At 41.9% G+C, this 21,779-nt stretch overlaps 1 protein-coding gene across 3 annotated transcripts in view; it reads left to right on the top strand.

Moving 5' to 3' along the window:
• Nucleotides 1-21,779, top strand: part of nek7 (NIMA-related kinase 7) — a 57,796-nt gene that overhangs the window by 21,667 nt on the left and 14,350 nt on the right. For all 3 annotated transcript variants that reach the window (XM_051375700.1, XM_051375698.1, XM_051375699.1), the window contains 5 exons: nucleotides 5,013-5,153; nucleotides 5,962-6,024; nucleotides 9,767-9,877; nucleotides 13,919-14,027; nucleotides 15,473-15,580. In XM_051375700.1, coding sequence (XP_051231660.1) covers nucleotides 5,031-5,153; nucleotides 5,962-6,024; nucleotides 9,767-9,877; nucleotides 13,919-14,027; nucleotides 15,473-15,580 — 514 coding nt within the window. In that variant the 5' untranslated portion in view covers nucleotides 5,013-5,030. The remainder of the gene's footprint in view (nucleotides 1-5,012; nucleotides 5,154-5,961; nucleotides 6,025-9,766; nucleotides 9,878-13,918; nucleotides 14,028-15,472; nucleotides 15,581-21,779) is intronic.

Genomic DNA, 21,779 nt, shown 5'->3' with positions numbered 1-21,779 from the left:
TTTTTAATGGCGCATTTGCTCTTTGAGTGAGTGGGAGGGTTGTTGAGGAGGCCCCCTCAGATCAGATTTTGATAGTCACTGCAGAGTTTGACAGACACGGATCTGTCTGTAAGCGCCGAGACTAGGCGGTGCAGTTGTGGAGCAGATTGAGAGGAGAAGAACGAGAAGCACCTTTGGGGTGAATCCTGCCGGTTTGACTGCCTGGCTGGCTCACTGGCTGAAGATGAATATTGCATGGTGCCGTGCTCAAGGGGGCAGGTGACTGGTGAGGGTGGGAGTGGGCCCCCCTTCCTGCCTGTTTCTGTCTCTGTCTCTCCTTGTATCCCTCCACAGTAATCCATTTTTGCGGTGATCCCCATCCATACTTAAATTCTTGAACAGTAAGTAAACAAAACAAATGACAAAATCTCTTCTTCTCCGTCCTGTTTTGGTCAGCAAGCAATAAAACTGTTCATCACAGCCAACATCTGGTTAGCAGTATGAAACATGCAGTGCAGTTATTTAGCTAGGTTACAATTGATTTGTATATAATTTTTATTTTTTGTTGCCCAGCAACTCAACAAGTAGAAGTCTGCAGGTCATAAATGCTAACTGTTAACAAGGTGAACAGTACTTTCTAGGGTACTGCACTGAATGTTGGTCACTACTTAGTGATTCCAAACTTGTCTGACCAAATCAACATGAATACAGGTAATGACAACACCTGTATTGTATGATCAGCTATATTAAGATTTAAAATGAGTGATCATGGGTCACTCTGGTGGACCATGGGTTAAGGCACATGAACTACATTGTCCCTTGTTTGTGCCTGGCCTGGGACGACCCTTGTATTGCATTTGTATGCATTTTTGCATGTGTTATCATTTTTTACTCGTTTTCTCTAATCTAATTATCGCCATCCATACCAAAATGCACGACCACAGTCGTCACTCTGGAGACAGTTCAGTCTAAAATGTTGGTTCAGTGTGCCAAAATGGAGATATGCGTTCTTGAATTCAGCTGGCTTAGTGTGGATCTCTCTCTCTCTCTCTCTCTCTCTCTCTCTCTCTCTCTCTCTCTCTCTCTCTCTCTCTCTCTCTCTCTCTCTCTCTCTCTCTCTCTCTCTCTCTCTCTCTCTCTCTCTCTCTGTGTGTTTCTGCATCCCCCTCTGTCTCTCTCCATGGGAGACAGCACCTCTCTGCCGCCGCTGGCCTTTCTGTGGCAGCCGTTGGCACTGCTGGGCTGTCACATCACACCCTCTCCCCTCTGCTGCTTGTCTTCTCCCCCCTCTCACTCTCTCTCCCTCTCACTGTCTTCCGCATTCCCTCTTCCACTCTCCATGTGTCTTGTCAGTTGTGTTTGGCAATGGTGTCATTATTGGGCAGCCCGAATCACACTTCCTCCGATGAGCTGTCTGTCTGCTCTCCCTCTGTCTCTCGCTCTCCTCTTCTCTCTCTCTTTTTCAATCCTACTGCTAGTGAGTTGCCCATGGCGGTTGTATGTCACCTTTATACCCAAGACACGCTGTCCCTCACAGACGTTACCCATAATACCTTGCATGGCTGCCACTTAATCTCCATCCCCTGCAGCTTGTCCCCATCACCAACCAGAATGACGTGAGTGAAAAGAGTAAGCACACCACATGGTACAGCACAGAAATTTAAGTCAAGAAAAGATGAAGAAAGTCTGTGTTATGAAGATTTTGAAAGAGATGAATAATCAATGGGCCTTACAAATGTTTCTCTGTCTCAGCCTTTATTTATACTATAGGCCTGGAGTACGTGATCAATTCTTACATTGATGACACAATTGACCTCATATCGATGCATCTTAGAGAATTTGCTTTTATAGTTTTTTCCTTAACATTGATATCAGAAGTTTGTGATGGATTTATTTTCAAGCCAAGAAGAATCAGTCATGTATACTTGGCAGCATTTGTGCCATGCTTTACCTATTCAGGTAACAAGACCTGTTCTTTTCAAAGGTCCACTGGCAACCCTTCATCTTTGGGCTCTACCATTATATTTGTCAATCAAACATACATATACAGTCAATTTTAGTTTCTGACAAGCGGTGCTCTGTATATCCCCCTCCTCACAGTTTTGTTCACACTGACCCCTGCGTCATTCAGGGTCGTTCCTCTGTGACTTCCGTGTGTGTGTGTGTGTGTGTGTGTGTGTGTGTGTGTGTGTGTGTGTGTGTGTGTGTGTGTGTGTGTGCGTGTGCGTGTGCGTGTGTGTCGGGGCCTTGAGATTCAGCTGGGAGCTCCTGATTGTGTGACACCCGTGTGCGGCAGATGAGACGGCCTGTCAGTCAGCTTTGGCCTGGCTGCCCTTTGAAGGCCAGGCCAGGGGGCGAAGAGGTGCCGCAAATGGCCTGTGAAGTTTACATACACTGCCCACTGCTAAACAGATTAGCTCTAATGAAGTGTCTAATGCCGGGGCCGCTGGCTGACATAATCCTGCCTGGCAGCCCGGCCCCTTGGCTGCCAAAAAAGCCGCCCTCCCTCCAGCCCTCTCTTCCGCCCTCGCACGGCCTCTGCTGCCACCCAGGGCGACTCCACATGGGGAGGTGCCCACTGTTAATCATGCCGGACAGTGTGCGATCTGACATGCAAATGTAGGTCATTGCATATGTAAATGTGTGATTACGGGGCTGGCATGCCAGGACACATTAGCAAGACTGTGCTCTCAGCAGGCGGTTGTCACAGCGCTTTAGAGGCTCATGCTAACATTTGTCAAGCTACCACGCAGCGAATGAAAGCAATGCCCTCTTGTTCTCTCCCTCTCTATCTCCCTCTCTATCTCTCTCTCTTTCTCTCTCTCCCTCTCTCTCTCCCTCTCATATATACACCTCGAACTGTCCATCCTGCATCCTTGTACAAATGCTTCTGTCACTATTATGACAAGTCATCGCACAATATGGCCACACTTTTAATGTGGCGCACCTGGTAGATATTTACATTTTACCTCTCATCTTTATAAGTTTGTGGAACAATATGTTATTATTGTCAAAGCACTCCGTGGTAGCTATTAGGAGAGCAGTTTTTTCATAGCTGCCGTAATGTTGAACAATGGGTTGTGGAGCAGTGTGTCATGCTCTCTGTCAAAGTGAGTCTCAGACAGGTCGGGATGATGGTTGTGTCACGCTGAAAAATGCACACACCTCAACGGTGTTAAGTGTTAATTGGACAGGGCATCTAATTGGCTCACGCCTCTTCCTTTGGCTGTCGACTTTAAAGAACAATGAAATGGCCCCCACCCCTTCCTGTCTATGTGAGTGTCTTTGTATTTGTTAATAAATGTATGGATTAAACTTCGCTAGACTTCTTTCAGTGTATGGGATAGTATTGTCAGCATGGATCAATTGATGAGTGATGACAGCACTCCTCTTCATTGTTGTCAACATTAAACATAAAGGCTGTATCAAGGCTGTATTAAATACATTATAGCATGATCTTTTAGTTGACCACTAATGCTAAAACAATGTGTTTAATTATTCAAATGCTGGTTCCAACATCTCAAATGTAAGCATTTGATGGTTTTCTTGGTTTTATATCTTTGTAAATGGAATATTGTAGGTTTTTTTTATTTTGGTTGGGTTTAATAATTTTTCACTGAATTAAAATCTAGTTATCTTCCTTTGTAGTGACTAGGCAGTTGAGGGAATCCTGTAAAGCCTCCGGTCTGTGGTCATGGTAACTTCGTCAAACTGCAAAAGGCAAGTGAAGCAGTTTGACAGAGTTACCATGAGTGTGATGACACTCCCGTCTTGTGTGTGTTAGGAGATTCATTTTTGACCTTCTCCCCCTCTTCGTCTTCGTTCCCTCTGTCCTAAGCTGCTTGCCCCTAAGCTGCTCCCACCGCCACATTGGCAGAAGCGCTGGTGACATGTGGCATTCTGATATCTGTCACCTTCTGTTTGCTCCCGCCGACGCCTTGTACAAGTTTACCAAAAGGCTCTAAAGGTCAAGCAGCCTGCTCTGTGCTTTTTTTCACACATCATATCCAAGGGGCTCATTTTGGTTTATTTGTGAGTGTTTTTTTATTGTGGAAGGTGAGTGTCTCAGCCTGCGCAGCCAATCGTGTGGCGAGGAGAGGAGTCCTGTAATCTGTGACCCAGTGCCACACTGTCAGTGATATAACTTGGCAGACAAAGGACGGAAGAGGACTATAGATTCCTTTTGAACTTAAAAACCAAGTCAGATGGAATCATAAAGTGTCCGCATTTATGTAATAGGATATTTTATCCATCCCCGTAGGGAAATAAATATTTTTTTCACTGCTACTTCAGGGAGGTCAGAGATGTTTTAGCCACAAAACAGCACCCATGAAGCCGAGGGTGAATTATTTGCATGCTTAGCGGATGTAAGGTATGATTACAAAATTGTATCAGTCGACATACCGGATCAGAAGTTAATGTCTGGTACCAGCATGGCAGCCACTTCCTAAAATACTGCATAGTGCTGTCCTGCTGCCTGTAAAAAGTTAGGTGCAATGTTGACTTGCTACTCACACTTTTAAAATGATAAGGAAAAACCTTTGCAGTTCCAGTCCTCTAGGAGCTCTTTGGGTAGCTATGTAAATAACAGAAAATAAGGACTTTCTTCCACCTATAGGCTTTAGTGAGGTGATGCGGTGCTGCAGTTAAGCGTGTGCACATTCCTCAAGACCTCTCACAGAGTGACATATCAGCCTAATGCCAGTCAAATCATCAGCAGCCTAGGGCAGCCTCTCAGCAAAACAAACTACAGAAACTGGGGCCTCACCGCAGTTTCACCCACATCCTTTCCTCTTTCATTAATGTGGAGATGGTTGCAGTTTAATAGTAAATACATAGTTATTCCAAAATGTCTGTAAATCATTTGTTTTTATTCGTTTATTTTTGTGTGTGTATAATTATTATTATTATTATTATTATTATTGTTATTATTATTAGATTTTTTTTCCTCCCTTGTATTATGCGCGTGCGTATGCTGTATGAACAATAGCTTCTGTGCACAAATGTTAATAGAGTTGGTTTTTGTCTTACAGAAACCCTTGCAACCAGATATGGGCCATAACTCGCTGGCAAACTTCCAGATTGAGAAGAAGATTGGACGCGGCCAGTTCAGTGAGGTGTACCGGGCGAGGTACCTGTTAGACAACACGTCAGTGGCCCTGAAGAAAGTCCAGGTAAGACACAGTAGTATGTATCACTGATAGCCAATATATTCAGCCAGAGTGAAATGTTGAACTATTCTAGTCTCTAACAGCCTTTTTTATCTATATTAATGCTTTTTTGTTGTCCTCATGAATGGGCCACCCCAGATGTGTTATCAGTCTGTCAGAAGGTCTACACAAACAGCCAAATATATTCACATTAATGCGCAATTTAACACTGGGAATTCACCTCATTCTACTGTAGTGGAAGGTTATAAAGCCACACACTGGTATTTTCTTATTTTTGTTTGTCTTAAATTAAACAATTGGTGAATACACAATCTGACAGTGATGAACCGTTACCACTTAAACATGCATGTTATTTATTTATATATTTTTTATGTATATTTTTTTGTGGTGATGCAGTATAACTGTGTTGGCTTATTTACCCATATAATATGACTCAGTTCTCTTGGTGAATGTGCACACATACAATATTTACTGACTTGTACACATACACACACCACCAGGAGGATATGGTGCTCTGTATAACACTTACCTCTCACACAAACACACACACACACACACACACACACACACACAGACACATGCTCACACTCACACACCTTACACAAGGATGTGTGTGTGTTACTTAGATGTGAAACACCTGTAGTCACTCCAACGCCACCCTCTAGATAACAGCAACCATGTTTTCTGTTTAGTGTTTTTTTCCTATTTTCTCTCCATCTCTCCATCTTACCACTCTTGAATATGTCATAACACCCCTCTGTCCTCTCTCTCTCTCTTTCTCTCTCTCTCCCCCCTTTTGATCTCTTGATAGATATTCGACTTGATGGATGCCAAAGCTCGGCAAGATTGCATCAAAGAGATAGATCTCCTTAAGGTAAAGAACCAGAGAAGAGGGAGACGGCGTCATGTGCTGTGCTGTGTTCTCTTAAGGTGCCTCAGCTGAGACCTTCCACCACAGGAAAACAATTGATCTGCACCAGACGGCTTGGATTTGTGTGTTTGTGTGTGGGCGCATGCATGCGTGTGTGTGTGCGCTTCCTTGCATGGTTATGAATGCAGAGGGGTGTTTGAGTATTTGTGCACACAAGTGAGAATATGAATGAGTATGTGTGTGTGTGAGTGACTGTACAGTACATGTGTATTACTGTCTCCTTATGTCTCTGAGCTTGTGTGTGTGCGCACAAGGGTGCACCAGTGTTACATCCCTCCAGGCACACATTGACTCTTTTTTTTTTTTTAATGCCAAAACTATTGTTGTTTTTTTTATCTTTTTGTAATGTTTAGAGCCGGGCAACAGTGCATCAGCAGGAAAATTTAACAATCTCCCTCATGTGTCTTGATGTTTTACCTCCTCCCTTTCCTCATTCTTGCTTTACCTTTTTTCCCCCCAATGAAGTGGTTTCAAACTATCATAAACATATGTCGGCTGGGTTGCTCTCAAATGCTAATGAACAAACTAATGACAGCTTCAATATCCCCCCCCCCCCCACCCCGCAGGATCCTAGATGCATGTTAAAGTTGTGTGTGGTTGTGGTTTGATTGTGTGTATCAAGTGCGCATTCATGCACTCCTGGTAGTGTTTCCTTTCGTATATGAAGCCTTTCTGCGCATGTGTGTGTACTGCAGGCAGTTTGTGCACGTAAGCACACTCACACGTACACATTAGGGAAAGAAAACAAAACCAATTAGTTCGTTTCAAACACATCAGTGAAGCTCCTGGGGCTCTTTGGGCCAATCAAAGACAACGATACTCAGATGTAGGCAAGACCCTGTAGAGAGCTGTAATCTGAGTAATCATTGACGTGACTGCATGAGATAGCAGGGTTCGCCTGGATATGTATCTCTTACTTCCTAAGGGGGGAGGTCAGGGCTGGGTTAAATGTCACACCCTGCCAGGTGACTACGGCTATCATTTCCTTTATGCATCTCCCAAATTTCCTTTATTTCTCTCTTATTATATGGATCCTCTTCCTCCATAGCTTTTCTCTGTGTCCTTTCCCTCCTGCTTGTTCCTATCTCTTCCTTCTATAGCTTATTCACCCAGTTGCTATGTCGTTCCATCCATCCCTCCTCCTTTCCCGCTCCTGGTATGTCAGAGCTTTTTGTTCCTTTCTTTTCATCCTGTAAGCTGATTGCTAGTGAACATGGAAGTTATGCCCGGCCCTGCACTGCCCAGCCAGCCTGATAATAAAGGGCTGAGTGTGAGAGAGAGACAGTCCTTCTGCCTTATCCCCCACTAGACAGGCCAACAGGAGACACAGCCAAATCAGAATAATGAGAAGCACACTGGCATGGACCGACTGGAATGACACACATACTGGCTCGTGATCACACACACACACACACACACACTCACACACACTCACACACTCAGTCATGGCCTTTCAACAGTCTGCCTATTTGTTTGTTTGTCTGTCTGTCTGTGTTTATGTCTGCTCATTCATCTGTATTTTCCTGTTCTGGCATGATGATTTCAACTTGAGAATCTCAGTTCTCACTCTGTCCTTTTGTCTAAATCTTCGCTGATAGGAATGTTGGTTGCAGAAATAGCCTGCTCCCTGCCAGTCTGCTAGTTTCACCATTCTTGAAATCCCACAGCTGTGTATTTTCTCTCGCTTGTGGTTACTATTGAGCCTGGATTGTATTCTGAAGACTAATGATCTGTCCTAATCAGCAGTGAAAGCTGTAATGATGTCTGTGTGTTTGCTTCTCTGCGTTATGTGTTTCTGTAAAAAATGTGTGTGCGTGTGTTTGTGTGTGCATGCATGTCTGGGTTATGCGTCTGATTAGATTACACCAGCAGTTAACTGACAAGATGGAGAACTTGCAGCAGCCACCTTCATTTACCTGATACATTTTTAGGTCTCTTTATGAGCAACATGTTTCTTTTGCCAGTTTAGTACATACTTAGTTTATTTTCTAATGGACGAACAACCCAGAATACATATGTACTAATTTTCAGTGAAAAATATCGATATGTTGTGTAACAAAAGGCACTTACATACATTTCTGCTGGTGATGATCGAGCTGCTTTTACTTACTTGCATCTTTCTTTGCTGTCTTCACAATTCAGATTTCTTTTTTAACTATTGTTGTTCATATTCCTACCAGTTGCATTCCTATGAGCATGTAATTTCCTTTTATAAATACACTTTAACCAAATTTATTATCATGGTTAATTTTGCACCATCAGATTACATTAGTCAGTATCTTGTTCTTCTTTGAAACACATCATCAGCTCAGCAAATATATCACTTGCATGATTAAGTAATTACACACGCTGGTGTGTAATTACATAATCATGCAAGACTCTATTTCCCAATGAATGATTGTTGTATTGCAGTAAGCTCCCATCCATCATTTATATAAACATCTGCATGTGAACATATCTCTTTATTTCTCTGTATCCTCCGCCTGAGGTTCAATTTGTGGAAGAGGAGTGGGTTGGGGCGGGTGTAGGGGGGGGACTTGTCATCACTCCCTGGCTGTGCTACAGTGTGGAGCCGTGCAGAACTGCCACTCTGAGCCAAAAATACATCTGGCAAGAGAGGACAAGGGAGGGAGAAGGAAAGATGGAGACATGAGGAAGGGAAAGAGAGAACGAATGAGAAAGGGGACTGTGGAGGGATGCAGAGATGGAGTGGAGAGTGTAGTGTTGCGTAGTGTACTGTACTGTGCTCTCCTTTCCCCTCTTCTCGGCATCATCCGGAGCATGAACATTTCTTTAATCACAGCAGAGAAAGCAGAGCGGAGCCGAGTGGAGGACGCGTGTCACACTGCTCCGTCTGCTCGCATCACCCCCCCCTTCCTCAACATTGCCACGCCACACAGCTCCATGTCTCCAGCTCTCCACATATCACCATCTCTCCCTTTTCCCTCCACCTTTTTCTAACACTGCTCACCTTATCCCTCTCCTGTTCTTTTTTCTTCCTTACCTTTGTTCTCTTTTCCCACCTCTTCACCCCGCCCTGTCTCCATCATTTATTTTGCTTGTCTGTGTCACTGTGTCATTTGTTTCTTTCCTTTCATTGCACCTCCCTGCCTCCCTCCCTCTTTTCTCTTCTTGCTTTGGATGGATAGAGACTTTTTGTTTACTACAGGGAATGCTGCTCGTGCCTTATTGACCAACCAACAGGAAGGAATCTCAGCCAGAGATGAGCCTGGGATGCTTGTTTTTCTTACTGCCAGCCATGTCAGCCTGTCAGGCGTGTGTGTGTCTCACACATGGGTTGTTGTCATCACAGACAGAGGGGTTGTTGTGACATGTCACCCAGCTTTGTCACACTGGAGGACAAAACCGTCTCATTAGGTCCACACTTACCAAATATGGATTCCAAATATTCAACTGTTTTGTTTTAATTGGTGGTGAAAGTACAGTGGATTGCACAGCTCATTACATGAACCTCTGTTATTTATCAGCTGATAAGGTTGTTTTGATATAAATTCTGTAACTAGTTGCGTGAATATGCTTCTGTCTGTAGTTTCTACAAGGAATGATTTTTACAGCTGGATTAGGTACTGTGACCATGGAAGCTTTTAGTGTGACAAGTGTCACCAACATGTAATCTGTTTTGTGTTTTCTTTCCATGACATGTCTTTTTTTTTTTCTCCCACAGCAATTGAACCACCCCAATGTGATAAAGTACCATGCGTCTTTTATTGAGGACAATGAGCTGAACATTGTCCTGGAGCTGGCAGATGCAGGGGACCTCTCACGTATGATCAAGGTAAGGAAGTCTCCACAAAAGCAAACAAACACACAAACACTTTTGTCCAGACTGCTGGAAGTGCAGTTGATTTGTTCATGTGGTCATGAAATACTTCAAGTAACAGTCAACCACAAGAGCCATAAAGGACGCAGACTCAGAAAAGAATGGACAGATGGTCTTGGTTTATCAGATAAACCAAAAAAGTGTTCTTTATTATTTCTTATAAAGGGAACTAATAGTTACTCCAACACCATCACAGACATTTGGTGTCAAAACTGCAGACATGGCCATTTATAAATGAAGCGATGGTGGCAGGATGTCTGTGGTTTGTTGTTATTACAGGATTTTGACTACCTGGACACTGACTCAATCTGAATCATCCATTCCTTACTGAAACCAAAAACCAACTAATATATGGCCTCCTGCAACCCCCTTTAATCACAGTGGCCTGTGTTGTCATTTGCCTAGACTGAAAGGGAAGTTGTTAAGACTGAAGCAATGATTAATGGTCATAAAGTTCCAGCATGTGTTGTATGTATGTATGTAGTACTGAGCATAACTTCTCTGGGTTTAATCTTACGTTTTCCTAATATCTTTTACACATTAAATCTTGAGGTGAGGTGAGGAACAAAAGCTGTCATTTGTGGTAATATTATAATGAAGGATCTTGGTAAACTTAAGGTTTTAATTGTTTTCTTCTCATGTACATTGTTATTTTTTGCCTCAATACTGGCCACATGTCATTCAAAATAGGTCTGCCTAGCTTTTTATCTCGGGCTAAATCTCCCTCAAAAACTAGATGTAATAATTTTAGTGGATCTAACCAGTAAAATCAACACTAAGTCAAAATAGAAGCAAATGTATACAAGAATAAAGTAAATAGCATCTGGCTTTGAGCCACATGGATGTGTTGAGTTGACCATGTCTTAAACCTGGATCAACAAGGGTTTCTGCAGAGGGATGTTGTTTTAGAAATAGGAGCAGGAGACGGAACAGAGTTGTTCAAAAGTGGTTAGCGATTACATCCTAGGCTCACCCTGTTATTCATCTTTGAGTTAGACCAAACCCCCAGTTATTATAAAAACCTGCCAGTATAGCAAATTAGTGGTGTGCATGTAAAAAGCCTGGTCTTCTCCCATGCATAAATGATGCCGCAGCGTTGTATCTGCACAGCTCGACAAGCTGTTTGCAGTCATACTCAGCAGCTCCACATCCGCACAGTTCAACACAGCAAATTAGGAGTGGCGAGGATTAGCGGTACAAGAGAGTGAACATGGCAGGCTCAGCACACATACAGCAGTGATATATATCCAGTACACACACACACACACACACACACACACACACACACACACACACACACACACACACACACACACACACACACACACACACACACACATATATATATACACACACTGAATACATATATATCGTATACTGTGTAAGCAAAGAATGTGCAGACACAACTATAGAAACACACTCATGCAAATGTTCAGAGATACACTTAAAAAAAGACATATCATGGCAGCCTGAAGAGGTAAGATAACAAACCACTGAGCGTCAATGCTATCTTAGCTAAGCTACAGAGGATGCTGGGAGCATTCAGACTGTGTCATCTCCTTATGGCTGCTGACAACGTACAGTCTTACACACAAGTACACGCCCCTCCCCTGCACCATTTGTCTCCAGCACTGTTCTAAATGATTTGTTTTTCTAATGTAACAGTGGCAGTCCAGAGGTGCGTGCCATGGATTAGCCCCCCCCCCCCCTTGGGCCATAATGTGAAGTAAACACATTCATACAGTGTGCCATATGTAAAATAGAACCCCACCAATGCATGAATTTAACATTTTTTATTCTTTTTGATTTCTCGTCCTCTATGCCGCTCTCTCCTTTCTCTCTCCCTTCCTCATTCTCTATTACTTTATCTCTGACCATCTCAGAATTCAAATGAAATCAAATGGTCCTTGATTTGCATGCACTTACAGAATATTGCATGTGCAGTGTTTGCTATTAAAGGCATGGAGAAGAGGGTGGTGGTGTTGGTGGGCGTCTATGTGCTCCCCCATTGACATCAAACAGTCCTCTGATATGGAAATGGGAGGGCAAGGAAAGAATGGCTTCTCACTAAGGCTTTGTTTGGATGTAGGCCAAGGTCTATCCCTCCCTCTCTCCATCTATCTTTCTCTATCCCTCTCTTTCTCTCGCAGCTTACTTCATTTTCTGTATCTCTTGCCATCACCTACAACCTTTCCTTTCCTTTTTATTTCCATTATTCCACTATTTGGTATCTTCCCATCCATCCATCTCCCTCTCTCTCTTTTTCCTTTCTCTCAATCTGTCACTTTTGCTCTCTCGTATTTTTTAGTAGGGCTATGGATCAGTAATTTTCCTTGTCCTGTCCTTTCTCCTCCTTGACTTTTGACCTCACTAGAGAAGACAGGTTATTCTATTTCTATAGTAGATAAACCTACATCCTACTACACAACCTTAATGTAGTGCCATTAATAGTGTAGCCTTGTCAAGAACACACACTGAAGAGAGACAGGATAGGTTGGAACAAGAAATGTAGAAAGTAGATTACTCAAGGCCCCTGCATATCTTCCAGAACGCACAATCACACGTTGTATCTCCACGTTTCTCGAGAATATGTGCATGCATACAGACACACAAATATACAATGGACAAAATAATAGGAATACCTTAAAATACAAGTTCCATTGTAGTGCTTTTGTTGAAGCTAGTGATGTTCTTGTGTTTTTGAGACTGTCAAAGGTTTTCAGTCTGATCGTCATGTTCGAGGTTTCAGTTTGTAGTGTTGCTTAGCAGGTATCTCACAAAATATCTTTCAGTCAGTGTGGTGAGAGCAAGCTTGTGACTAGTGTTGTTCTTTGCTAATTTAGTTTTCCTGTTTGTGGCTCATGTTATCATTATTTGGCAGATTTGGCCTGATTTTGACTGATGCACCAGCATAGAGTTGTACTGGGCCTGAAATTCAGCGTTCAGAGAGTCTGAGATGGAGAGGTCTTTAATACGAGTGTATCATTTAAAATGAAATATCTGGAGACAGAAGCAATCAACCTCCAAGGTATACAGGGGCCTATACCTTCTCAATGCATTTATATGAATGTACCTAAAATACAACATAAATGATTGTCAAGGATTTTCTACTTTACTTGATGTTTTAAGGTCTGATTTATCTAGTTAATTCTCTGTTGATATCGTTTTTCTCGGTAAGAGTCTCTGTGAAATCCTTAAATTGTAATTGTCATGTGCAGGACTCTGGCATCCAAGCTGGCTAAAGTCCAGACTTTTCTTTCTTAGCAAATAGAACCATGAGGACACCCCATAAAATCCTTCTTTTAGTCAGAGTTCTTGCATGCTCTTAATCGTACCCATCGTGCTGTTTGAGGAGGACTTCCTGTCCTCACTTGATGATTATTCTCACTGTGGATCAATAAGCCATTATGCCTTAGTTGAAGCCCCGTCATCATTGTGGCTTTTATGGGTACGGGCCTCACTCTTGATGATCTAGAACGACTCACTCAGCCCTCCAAAATAAATAAATAAATAAAAAGTCTAAACTAAAAACAACTGGAACCACTGTGCCACTGAAAGCTGTACTGTACCTAACAAAAGAGCTGTGTGCCAGATGGGAGAGTTTTGGAAGGTACCACAAATTTCTTTTCTCTGTTCCTGAGAATTCATGTGCTTTCCATTGTAGGCCATTGAGAAAATGAGACGGAGCTTGGTTAGGCAAGGGACAGACTGAGAGGAGAGTGGTCTGGGTTCCATTAACAGTGGAGTCAGAGCTGGGGACTGAGGCTGGGGATGGATGCTGTATAAACACACACAGACATAAACACTTTGCTACCATCTTAAAGTTGTATTCCGTGCCACATAAGACCTTTCCCATTCCTATTAAAATATTTTATTTGTTCCGTCTTTCAGGTATGCTAATGTTTAATTTTCTGTTTGTGTCTGTGTGTGTCTGTGTGTGTCTGTGTGTGTCTGTGTGTGTCTGTGTGTGTCTGTATGTGTGTGTGTGTGTGACAGCACTTTAAGAAGCAGAGGAGGCTTATCCCAGAGAGAACAGTGTGGAAGTACTTCGTCCAGCTCTGCAGTGCTCTCGAACATATGCACTCCCGGCGAGTCATGCACAGAGGTAGCGTTGATGTACACACACACGTACTGAACATAAACATACACCTACACACATATTTGGCTTATTTCTTCATTATAAGTAAGAACATTTATAGAATATAACTCTCCAATATGGACAAGGGTGCACTTATAAATTGAGCCAACATTAACAATTTTTTTTTTTAAGTTTTAGACTAATAATGTAAAGTACATACTATTGACACGTATTATTAATGTTGTGACATGAAAAGCACTAGCATAAATCAATTACTTTTCAGAGCCTGAAGTTTAAGCAAACCACAGGGAGTTTTGTCAGAAGACTTTTTATATTCACTTATAGTCATTTCTGTCATGATGTTAGAGTAGTGCACAGAGTTCCTTGATATGGGGTGACACACTTCCCTATTCCACCAACAGAAATTATGCATGTTTGATAATGTTTGAGACATCCCAGACAAGGTGTGCATTGACCCTTTCTTGACAATGCAGCGATGGGACTTGCAACCAGCCTGGGACTGGTCCTATTGTCTAGTGGACAATTGGCCTAAACTAGGAATTAAATGGAATGTGGTTCTTAATGTACCAACAATTAAGAGAGTTACCAAAATAGCCTGTGCTTGCAACTGCGTCACCATAATACAGCGGTAGCAAAGCTTGTTGACTGTGATGGATTATCTGTCTCAAACAAGTTTCAAGTCTCTGCAAGTACATTTTTAGTAGCTTACTACATTGAACTGAAACCAATGGATGTCTAAAATTATGTCTAAAAAAAATGTTAAAATAAAAATGGAACATAAAGTCAGTGAATTTTCTTCAGTGTGAATGACCTTGTTGCATATGACAAAAAGCTTACGTGTAGGTGTTAAACAACACATAGACCAGAGAACACAGTGTTTATGGACACACATGCTTTCAGTAGGGCCCAGTCAAAGTCCTGGATTCATGTGCATAGGCTGCTAGACCCACACACACACACACACACACACACACTGAGCTACAGGTGTTGGACTTCCGTTGGACTGACTCTGATTAGGGCACATGGTAACTAATGAACCCTGAGCTCTGGGCTTTAATGACCACTTAGCAGAGACTGCCTATTCAAAGGCCGCTTACAATTATATTAGAGCAGTAAATTTCAAAGGCTGATGTGTGTCACATTAACATTACTTTAGAAAAAGCAACAGAAATGGTTTACTAACGCCCACATTAACTGAATTGAATATTTTCAATAATACACTTTAAATATCATACAATCATGTTTCCTGAGCAAAGACCAAGAATGAAACTTTCCCAAATTAATCTCCATCACAGTGGACATGTACTGTTTTTTTGTTTATGATCATATCCTTGTAGCATTGGCATTATTGTCCCTTAAATTCTTTGTCACTAATATAACATTCATGCATTTAAACATTTTGATTTTTGTATGCAACCAATTCACCATATCCTCTCCTCACTTCTCTCCAGATATCAAGCCGGCCAATGTATTCATCACAGCTACTGGAGTAGTGAAACTAGGAGACTTGGGACTGGGAAGATTCTTCAGTTCCAAAACGACCGCCGCTCACTCGCTAGGTAATTTACAACAGTCTATACGTTGTGTGTGTTTTTTTTTTTTTTTTTTTTTTTTTTTTTTTTTTTTTTTTTTTTTTTTTATATGTATGTGTGTGTGTGTATACTTTAAAGCAGACACTCTTCTCTTATGAGCACACAAATGCATATACAGACAGTTGGACACAGCGGCCCCCAGTAATCACCCAGTGCTGGATGTGTTTCATTAGGCTTGGTGAGCCCAGAGCCATGTGTCATATAGTCATACTGCCTGGCCACGGCTGTGCCCAGCCCCTTCATAGGCCACTTAGCGACTTCCTGTTGCCTTGACCTTTAAACCTAACACAGATGAAGACTGGGCAGAGGCCTTCGACACACAGCTCTGATTGTGACTATGTGCCGTAAAACAAGCCAGCCGACTTAACAATCAGGGTTATTGTTGGCATTGATGGGTGTGTTTGTCACTTGTAGAAATAAAATCATATATCTTTTTTTTTTTTTGTTCAAAGAAGTGAGAATTGTAGCCCAAAACTGCCACAATAATTATGACTCGCTTCCTTTTGGTTTAGTATAATGCGTGTGGTAAACCTGTGACTGTACAAACTGACAGACAGACTGGTACCACATGTTTCAATGCATTCTTTAACACATAAGGTGTTTAATGACTATGGACCTTGTACTGTAAATCTTTAGGAGTCAAGCCCATAACTTTAAGAAGAGAGTAATACAACATTTAAGTGATTATTGATTTCCACAGGAATAGACATAGACATTTGTACAGCTTAAAGCTTTGTCCTTTCAGTGAAAACCTGTAACTTGCCACGCTTTACTGGAGACATGGGGTTTAACACAAATGCACAGACTCACATACACACATCTACTTTAGTTCACGGGTGTCCTAGTGTTAAAAACACATGCATACCTATTAACAAATTGTTAACAGCCTGTTCATACCAGCCTTCATCACTGTGCCCTACTGCACCTTTTTGTTGTTTAGCATCATAGGGGATAATGCTGCAAAGTCAGGATAGAGAAGGTGCATGATGAATATATTGTTGTGAACTACAAATGTTAAGAATTAATCCAGAAAAATAATTAACCTTTCCAGAAATAATCAAATTTATGTATAGAAAATAATGCTTTCTGCCCTTTGTGTAGAAAGGCTTGACAGTCACATGTGGCAATGATTTACTGTTGAAGACGATAAATTCCAACATTGTTCAAGGCACAATTTTAAACCAACATGTCTTAAGAAATGGAGACAGGGCATCTTGAAGATTGTCCTTAACAGTGTCAGTGAAAAATGCCACCACAAAAGCATATTTTCTAGATTTAAGTCCAACAAATCATGTTTTTGTACAGTAGTCATTGAGAAATTGTTTGTTATTTTGTGTTAGTAGTGTTAAAATTAATCTCTTAATTTCACTAGCAATGTGCTTATGCAGTCGAAAGTCCACTGTAAAGTGTGGCTCCGATCATTTAATGGAGGTGGTTAGACTGGTTTCAACATAGCCTATTGAGGTACGTGAAGGTGCTATCCAACATCCCCCTCTGCAATTTCAGCTGCTTCATGATGGAAAATGTAGAAAAATAAATTCCATGGACAAATATAAACGCTGTCATTCGCACAGTCTCACTTCCCTATGTCAAACTGTTATTACCACAAACAGCGTGCTATTCTCAGCCCCTGTACAGCAGCAGCCCAGCCTTTGAGAAAGTGTGAATCACATGATCAAGTCAACAGAAGCCCTATCAACTAAGCAGCCTGCAGTGCCAGCAGAGCTGGGTGAAAAGAGTCTGTGATTGCTCATTAAATGTTGAGTCCACAGCACCCTCTTTAGGCTGACAGAAGATTGGCAGCCCCACAAGCAGAGGGGTCAACTGGAATACCCTCATCATTAATCTGAAGCAATCAAGACTGCTTCGTTAATCTCAGAAAACTACACAAACATGTAGCACCCCTTCCACTGGACCTTAGATTATTGCACAAATCACCACAAATATGCATGTTATGATATGATACATTTCATATCACCTTTGGCTGACCACTGAACTTTATATCCTTTTAAGAATATTTGAAATATATGAGGGTGTCGGTATTCAGTAGATGATCTTGTAGAAGCAGATGTCCCTAGGTTAGCATGGCCTATTGACACAGGGACCCAGAGTGCGTCTTCCATCCACCCTCTGTTCCTGGCTTTCCCCTTGGGTTTGGGTCAAATATCTCCTCTCTGTCTTTCTTTGTCACCTATCCTTCTCTCCTGCTGCCGTTTTACTGTCTATCTTGTCCTCACTTCTCCTTCCCTCTCTCTTGCCCTCTGGTGCCTTGACTTTAAGTCAGAGAGAAAGACGAAGGTTAGAGAGAGAGAGAGCAAAGGAGAGAGAGAGAGAAGAGAGAGAGAGAGAGAGAGAGAGAGAGAGCAAAGGTGAGAGGAGAGAGAGAGAGAGAGAGAGAGATGTCAGAAAAAAAGGAGCATGAGAAATAGAAGAGTGGGTGACAAAGAAACAGAAAAAGAAAGGTAGAATGTGCTATGTGCGAGAGGAGAGAATGTGACAGAGTGACACAGAAAAAAGAGGAGAAAAAAGAAAGCAGAGGGAAAGAAAAAAGTTAGGAGGGGAGAACGAAAGAGGAGAGGATATGACAATGTGACAAAAAAATGAAGGAAAAAAAAGGAAAGCAAGAGTGAGAGAGAGGGATAGAAAGAAAGTGTGTGTGTGTGTGTGTGTGTGTGTGTGTGTGTGTGTGTGTGTGTGTGTGTGTGTGTGTGTGTGTGTGTGTGTGTGTGTGTGTGTGTGTGTGTGTGTGTGTGTGTGTGTGTGTGTGTGTGTGTGTGTGTGTGTGTACGCGTGCAATCGCGTGCCAGCGTGGGTCTGTAATGAGCCCAGCCACCCAGCTGAACAGTTGAGCAGGGTGGTGGAGATGAGATGGAGGTCCAGGCATACAGCCTGTCAGATCCCAGGCTTTCAACTCAGCCGCTCAGCAGCCTGCAGTCACACACACACACACACACACACACACACACACAGTTTTTTTTGTCACTTACACACTCTTGCACACACTGAGAGACACTCAGACTCTTTGTCTCCTATACAGATGTATGTATCAACACAAATTCATGTGCATATCCATATGGGTTTGAATGCATGCACGCACAGGCATTCAGAGGCAGGTAATTGTGCACATTCACATAGGTTTGCAGCATACATGCAGCATAGACACACTCAGTGATACATATACATTCACTCTCTGGGACATGAAAGTGACAAAAATACACACAAGCATGCAAAAGACACACACTAGACACTGTTCAGTGCCGAGGATGGGTACACAGGGTTATGGCAAGAGCTGGATTAAAGAGAAAAAGAACAAAACAACGGTAGTAAGTGGAAAGTTGATGCAGTCATCAGAGGAATGAGAGACTAGCCAATTGGCAGTAATAAGTAGTATAATATACCTGCAATTAACACCTGTAATGAGAGAGGTGTTAACGATGAGTACCGGGGAAAAGGGAGGAAAAGGAAAGAAGAGAGCAGGAGGGAGACCAAGAAACAGAACGACTTCAGGGAAGCTGATGTTTTTTTGTGACGATTTCAACATGTATATAAAGAACTTGGTTTTCTTATAAAGGCAAGCAAGCGAATCGTGAAACGGAGAGGAGTAGGTGAAAAGCCAAATGGGGGGTGGGCGCTCAGCAGGAAATATAGAAAACCAAGAAAAACCTAATGTGAATGTAAGGGAATCCAGAGTATGCCTTCTGACTATGAGATTAAGTCCATTCTGGCTGTGCTGCTGCCTTCAACTTAACGTTTTATTTGTTAAAATACGATAGAGTAGAGGTTTCCAAACTCCTGCCCTTTGTCTGGATGATAAATTCAGTCATAGAGTTTGAGAAATTTCAAACTGGTAATAAAGCACGAATTACAGAAGGCTTATACCATTAATGGCAAGTTCCTATAAAATGCTTCACAGTGTTTGAACGGTCCTATAAAAGCTTTAGGTTTAAATCTGTGACAAATTGCAGCAAGGCTGTGCAATCAAATCAATAAATGTATTTAAAAGAACACTAATAATGGTTCATTTAACAGTACATCCAGCAGGGGGTTGAAGTGTGGGGTTCCTTATACTAGATCTCACCTCCTATACAACAACGATTACCCTGTTTCGCAGAGAATACACTGTTGTCACAGCCATTCACAATAATGGAAATCAATCCCAACATGACTTTCAATTTATTTGCATGAATAAGTAATGTGCCCTTAATTTAGCATGCTGAAGGAGCCTGAGCCCAACGCTGCTGCCTTTTTTTTAATGCAGCTATTAGCATAAGAGAGGCTGATTCTTTTTAATCAACTAATAATGAATGTTAGGGGAGCTTGTTCAGACCGCACCATGAGACCTCACAGCTCACACACACACACACACACACACACACACACACACACACACAAACCACAATACCAACCTGATGACCAATTAAAATGGCAATCCCCAGTCCCCTGTTTATTCTTCCACTTGCTCTCTCTTGCTTCTTAACTGCCTGTGCAGATGCTGATTATTTTTGGAATGACAGGTAACACTTCATTATTCAAAACCACACATTTAAGATAAAAGTGTGTTTTCTCAACCCAATTAGATCTGCACCAAAATTAAAAGTGCTAGCTTTCATTTCAGTTCCCATAGACTTCAAATGTAATAGCTCCCTCCTGTAATAGTTTTATTAATTGCAATTACATTAGTTGAGTTTTCTGCCGACCTGTTAATGTGCAGAACGGCTCTGGAGAGTTTGTGTATGTGTGTATGTGTGCGCACATGTGAGTACATGTGAGTATTGCTGGTGAGTGAGCAGTTATGGCTTTTTCCTACCATTTTCCTTTAAGCTGACTTTTCGCCTGAGTTCTTTCCACTTGAGAGCTGTTCTCACCTACCCAGCTCACTTCAGCTGTTTGTGCCTTTTGTAAACTCAACAAATACCAGTTACCCTCTATGAAAACTCTTCCTCATTGCTCTATCTACTTGTTTCCCAGTGCACATTTTGTATGTAGGCTTGAGGCAAGACTGTCTGCGTTTTGGTTTATTTAGAAATTCTTCAAGATTTTCTTTCTGTAAAGAAATAAAAAAGAGAAAACAGTAAATTACATTGAATTCAGCTTTTACATTTACATTCCTTTGGCAGAGGCTTTTGTCCAAAACAATGTGAAAATGAGCTTCAACAGCTTTCTCAACGTAATTTTTATTCAACCTCACATGCAGAGCAGAGCTATGAAAGGTCCCTCTAGTTTTCCCTTTCAGCCTGTGGTGTCAAGTACTGTTTAAGATTTAATTCCGCCAATTACTCCACAAGCTTCTTTCATAAATGTGTACACACTCAACTGTAGAGGAAGGAAGCGAAATAAGCTGCTGTCATGTTTGATTGGACTGAAAACCTGAGAATCCCCCTATGGCGTAGTACTGGACACCACAGGCTTAGAGTGAACTGGGCATAGTGAATTTCAGTAGAAAATAGTTTTAAGTCATAAACAATGAAAAAATAAAACCATGCAATGTTAGATCATACTGTAATTCAGTTAGTGTTACTTTAGAAGTTGAAATATAAGAAGTGCAAGAAGATGCTGATTACTTTAACATGTAAAGCACAAGCTCAATAGTGTGGCCTATGTGCAGCAATGCTACTGATGGATGTTGTACACCAACTTAGCAGAGCCTGTGTAGATGTCTTCTTCATATTTCAGTAAGCCCTGCATTCACATATTTCCTTGAGAGGATGTGGAATGAGCAGAGTCTGAGAGCTGCTCAGCATCAGTTAGAGGGCTAGTAAAATTTCCATCCTTTAACCATATGTGAATAACATAAAACCTCTGCTGGATGTGCTTGATAGACTTTTACATGGGAAATCACAGCAAACAGAAAGCAAAGCAGCCAGTTGGATTGAGCTAAGAAAGCAGCAACTATCCAAAGCTGCCTGCAGTGTGTTAAGGATGTGATGTTAAACTGAGGTTCCTCTTTCTGTCCAGTTGGGTGAAGGTCTGATTCTCTGGAGCTCTGCCAGTCGCCATGGCAGTTTGGGATTCTTGAGTTTCCAAACCAGAACCAGAAACGGGCCAACTTTTAAGGCTCCACCGCTGCTCCCTGGGCGTACTCTCTGACTACTGTTTCAGATCATTACCGAGCCCCAGTAATCAAAACTGATTTATGTATATTTAGTGTGTGCAAGTATGTCTGCTG

The sequence above is a fragment of the Dicentrarchus labrax genome, unplaced genomic scaffold, assembly GCF_905237075.1.
Source record: "Dicentrarchus labrax unplaced genomic scaffold, dlabrax2021, whole genome shotgun sequence".
Classification (NCBI taxonomy): domain Eukaryota; kingdom Metazoa; phylum Chordata; class Actinopteri; family Moronidae; genus Dicentrarchus; species Dicentrarchus labrax.
This window is presented reverse-complemented; position numbering and strand designations above follow the sequence as displayed.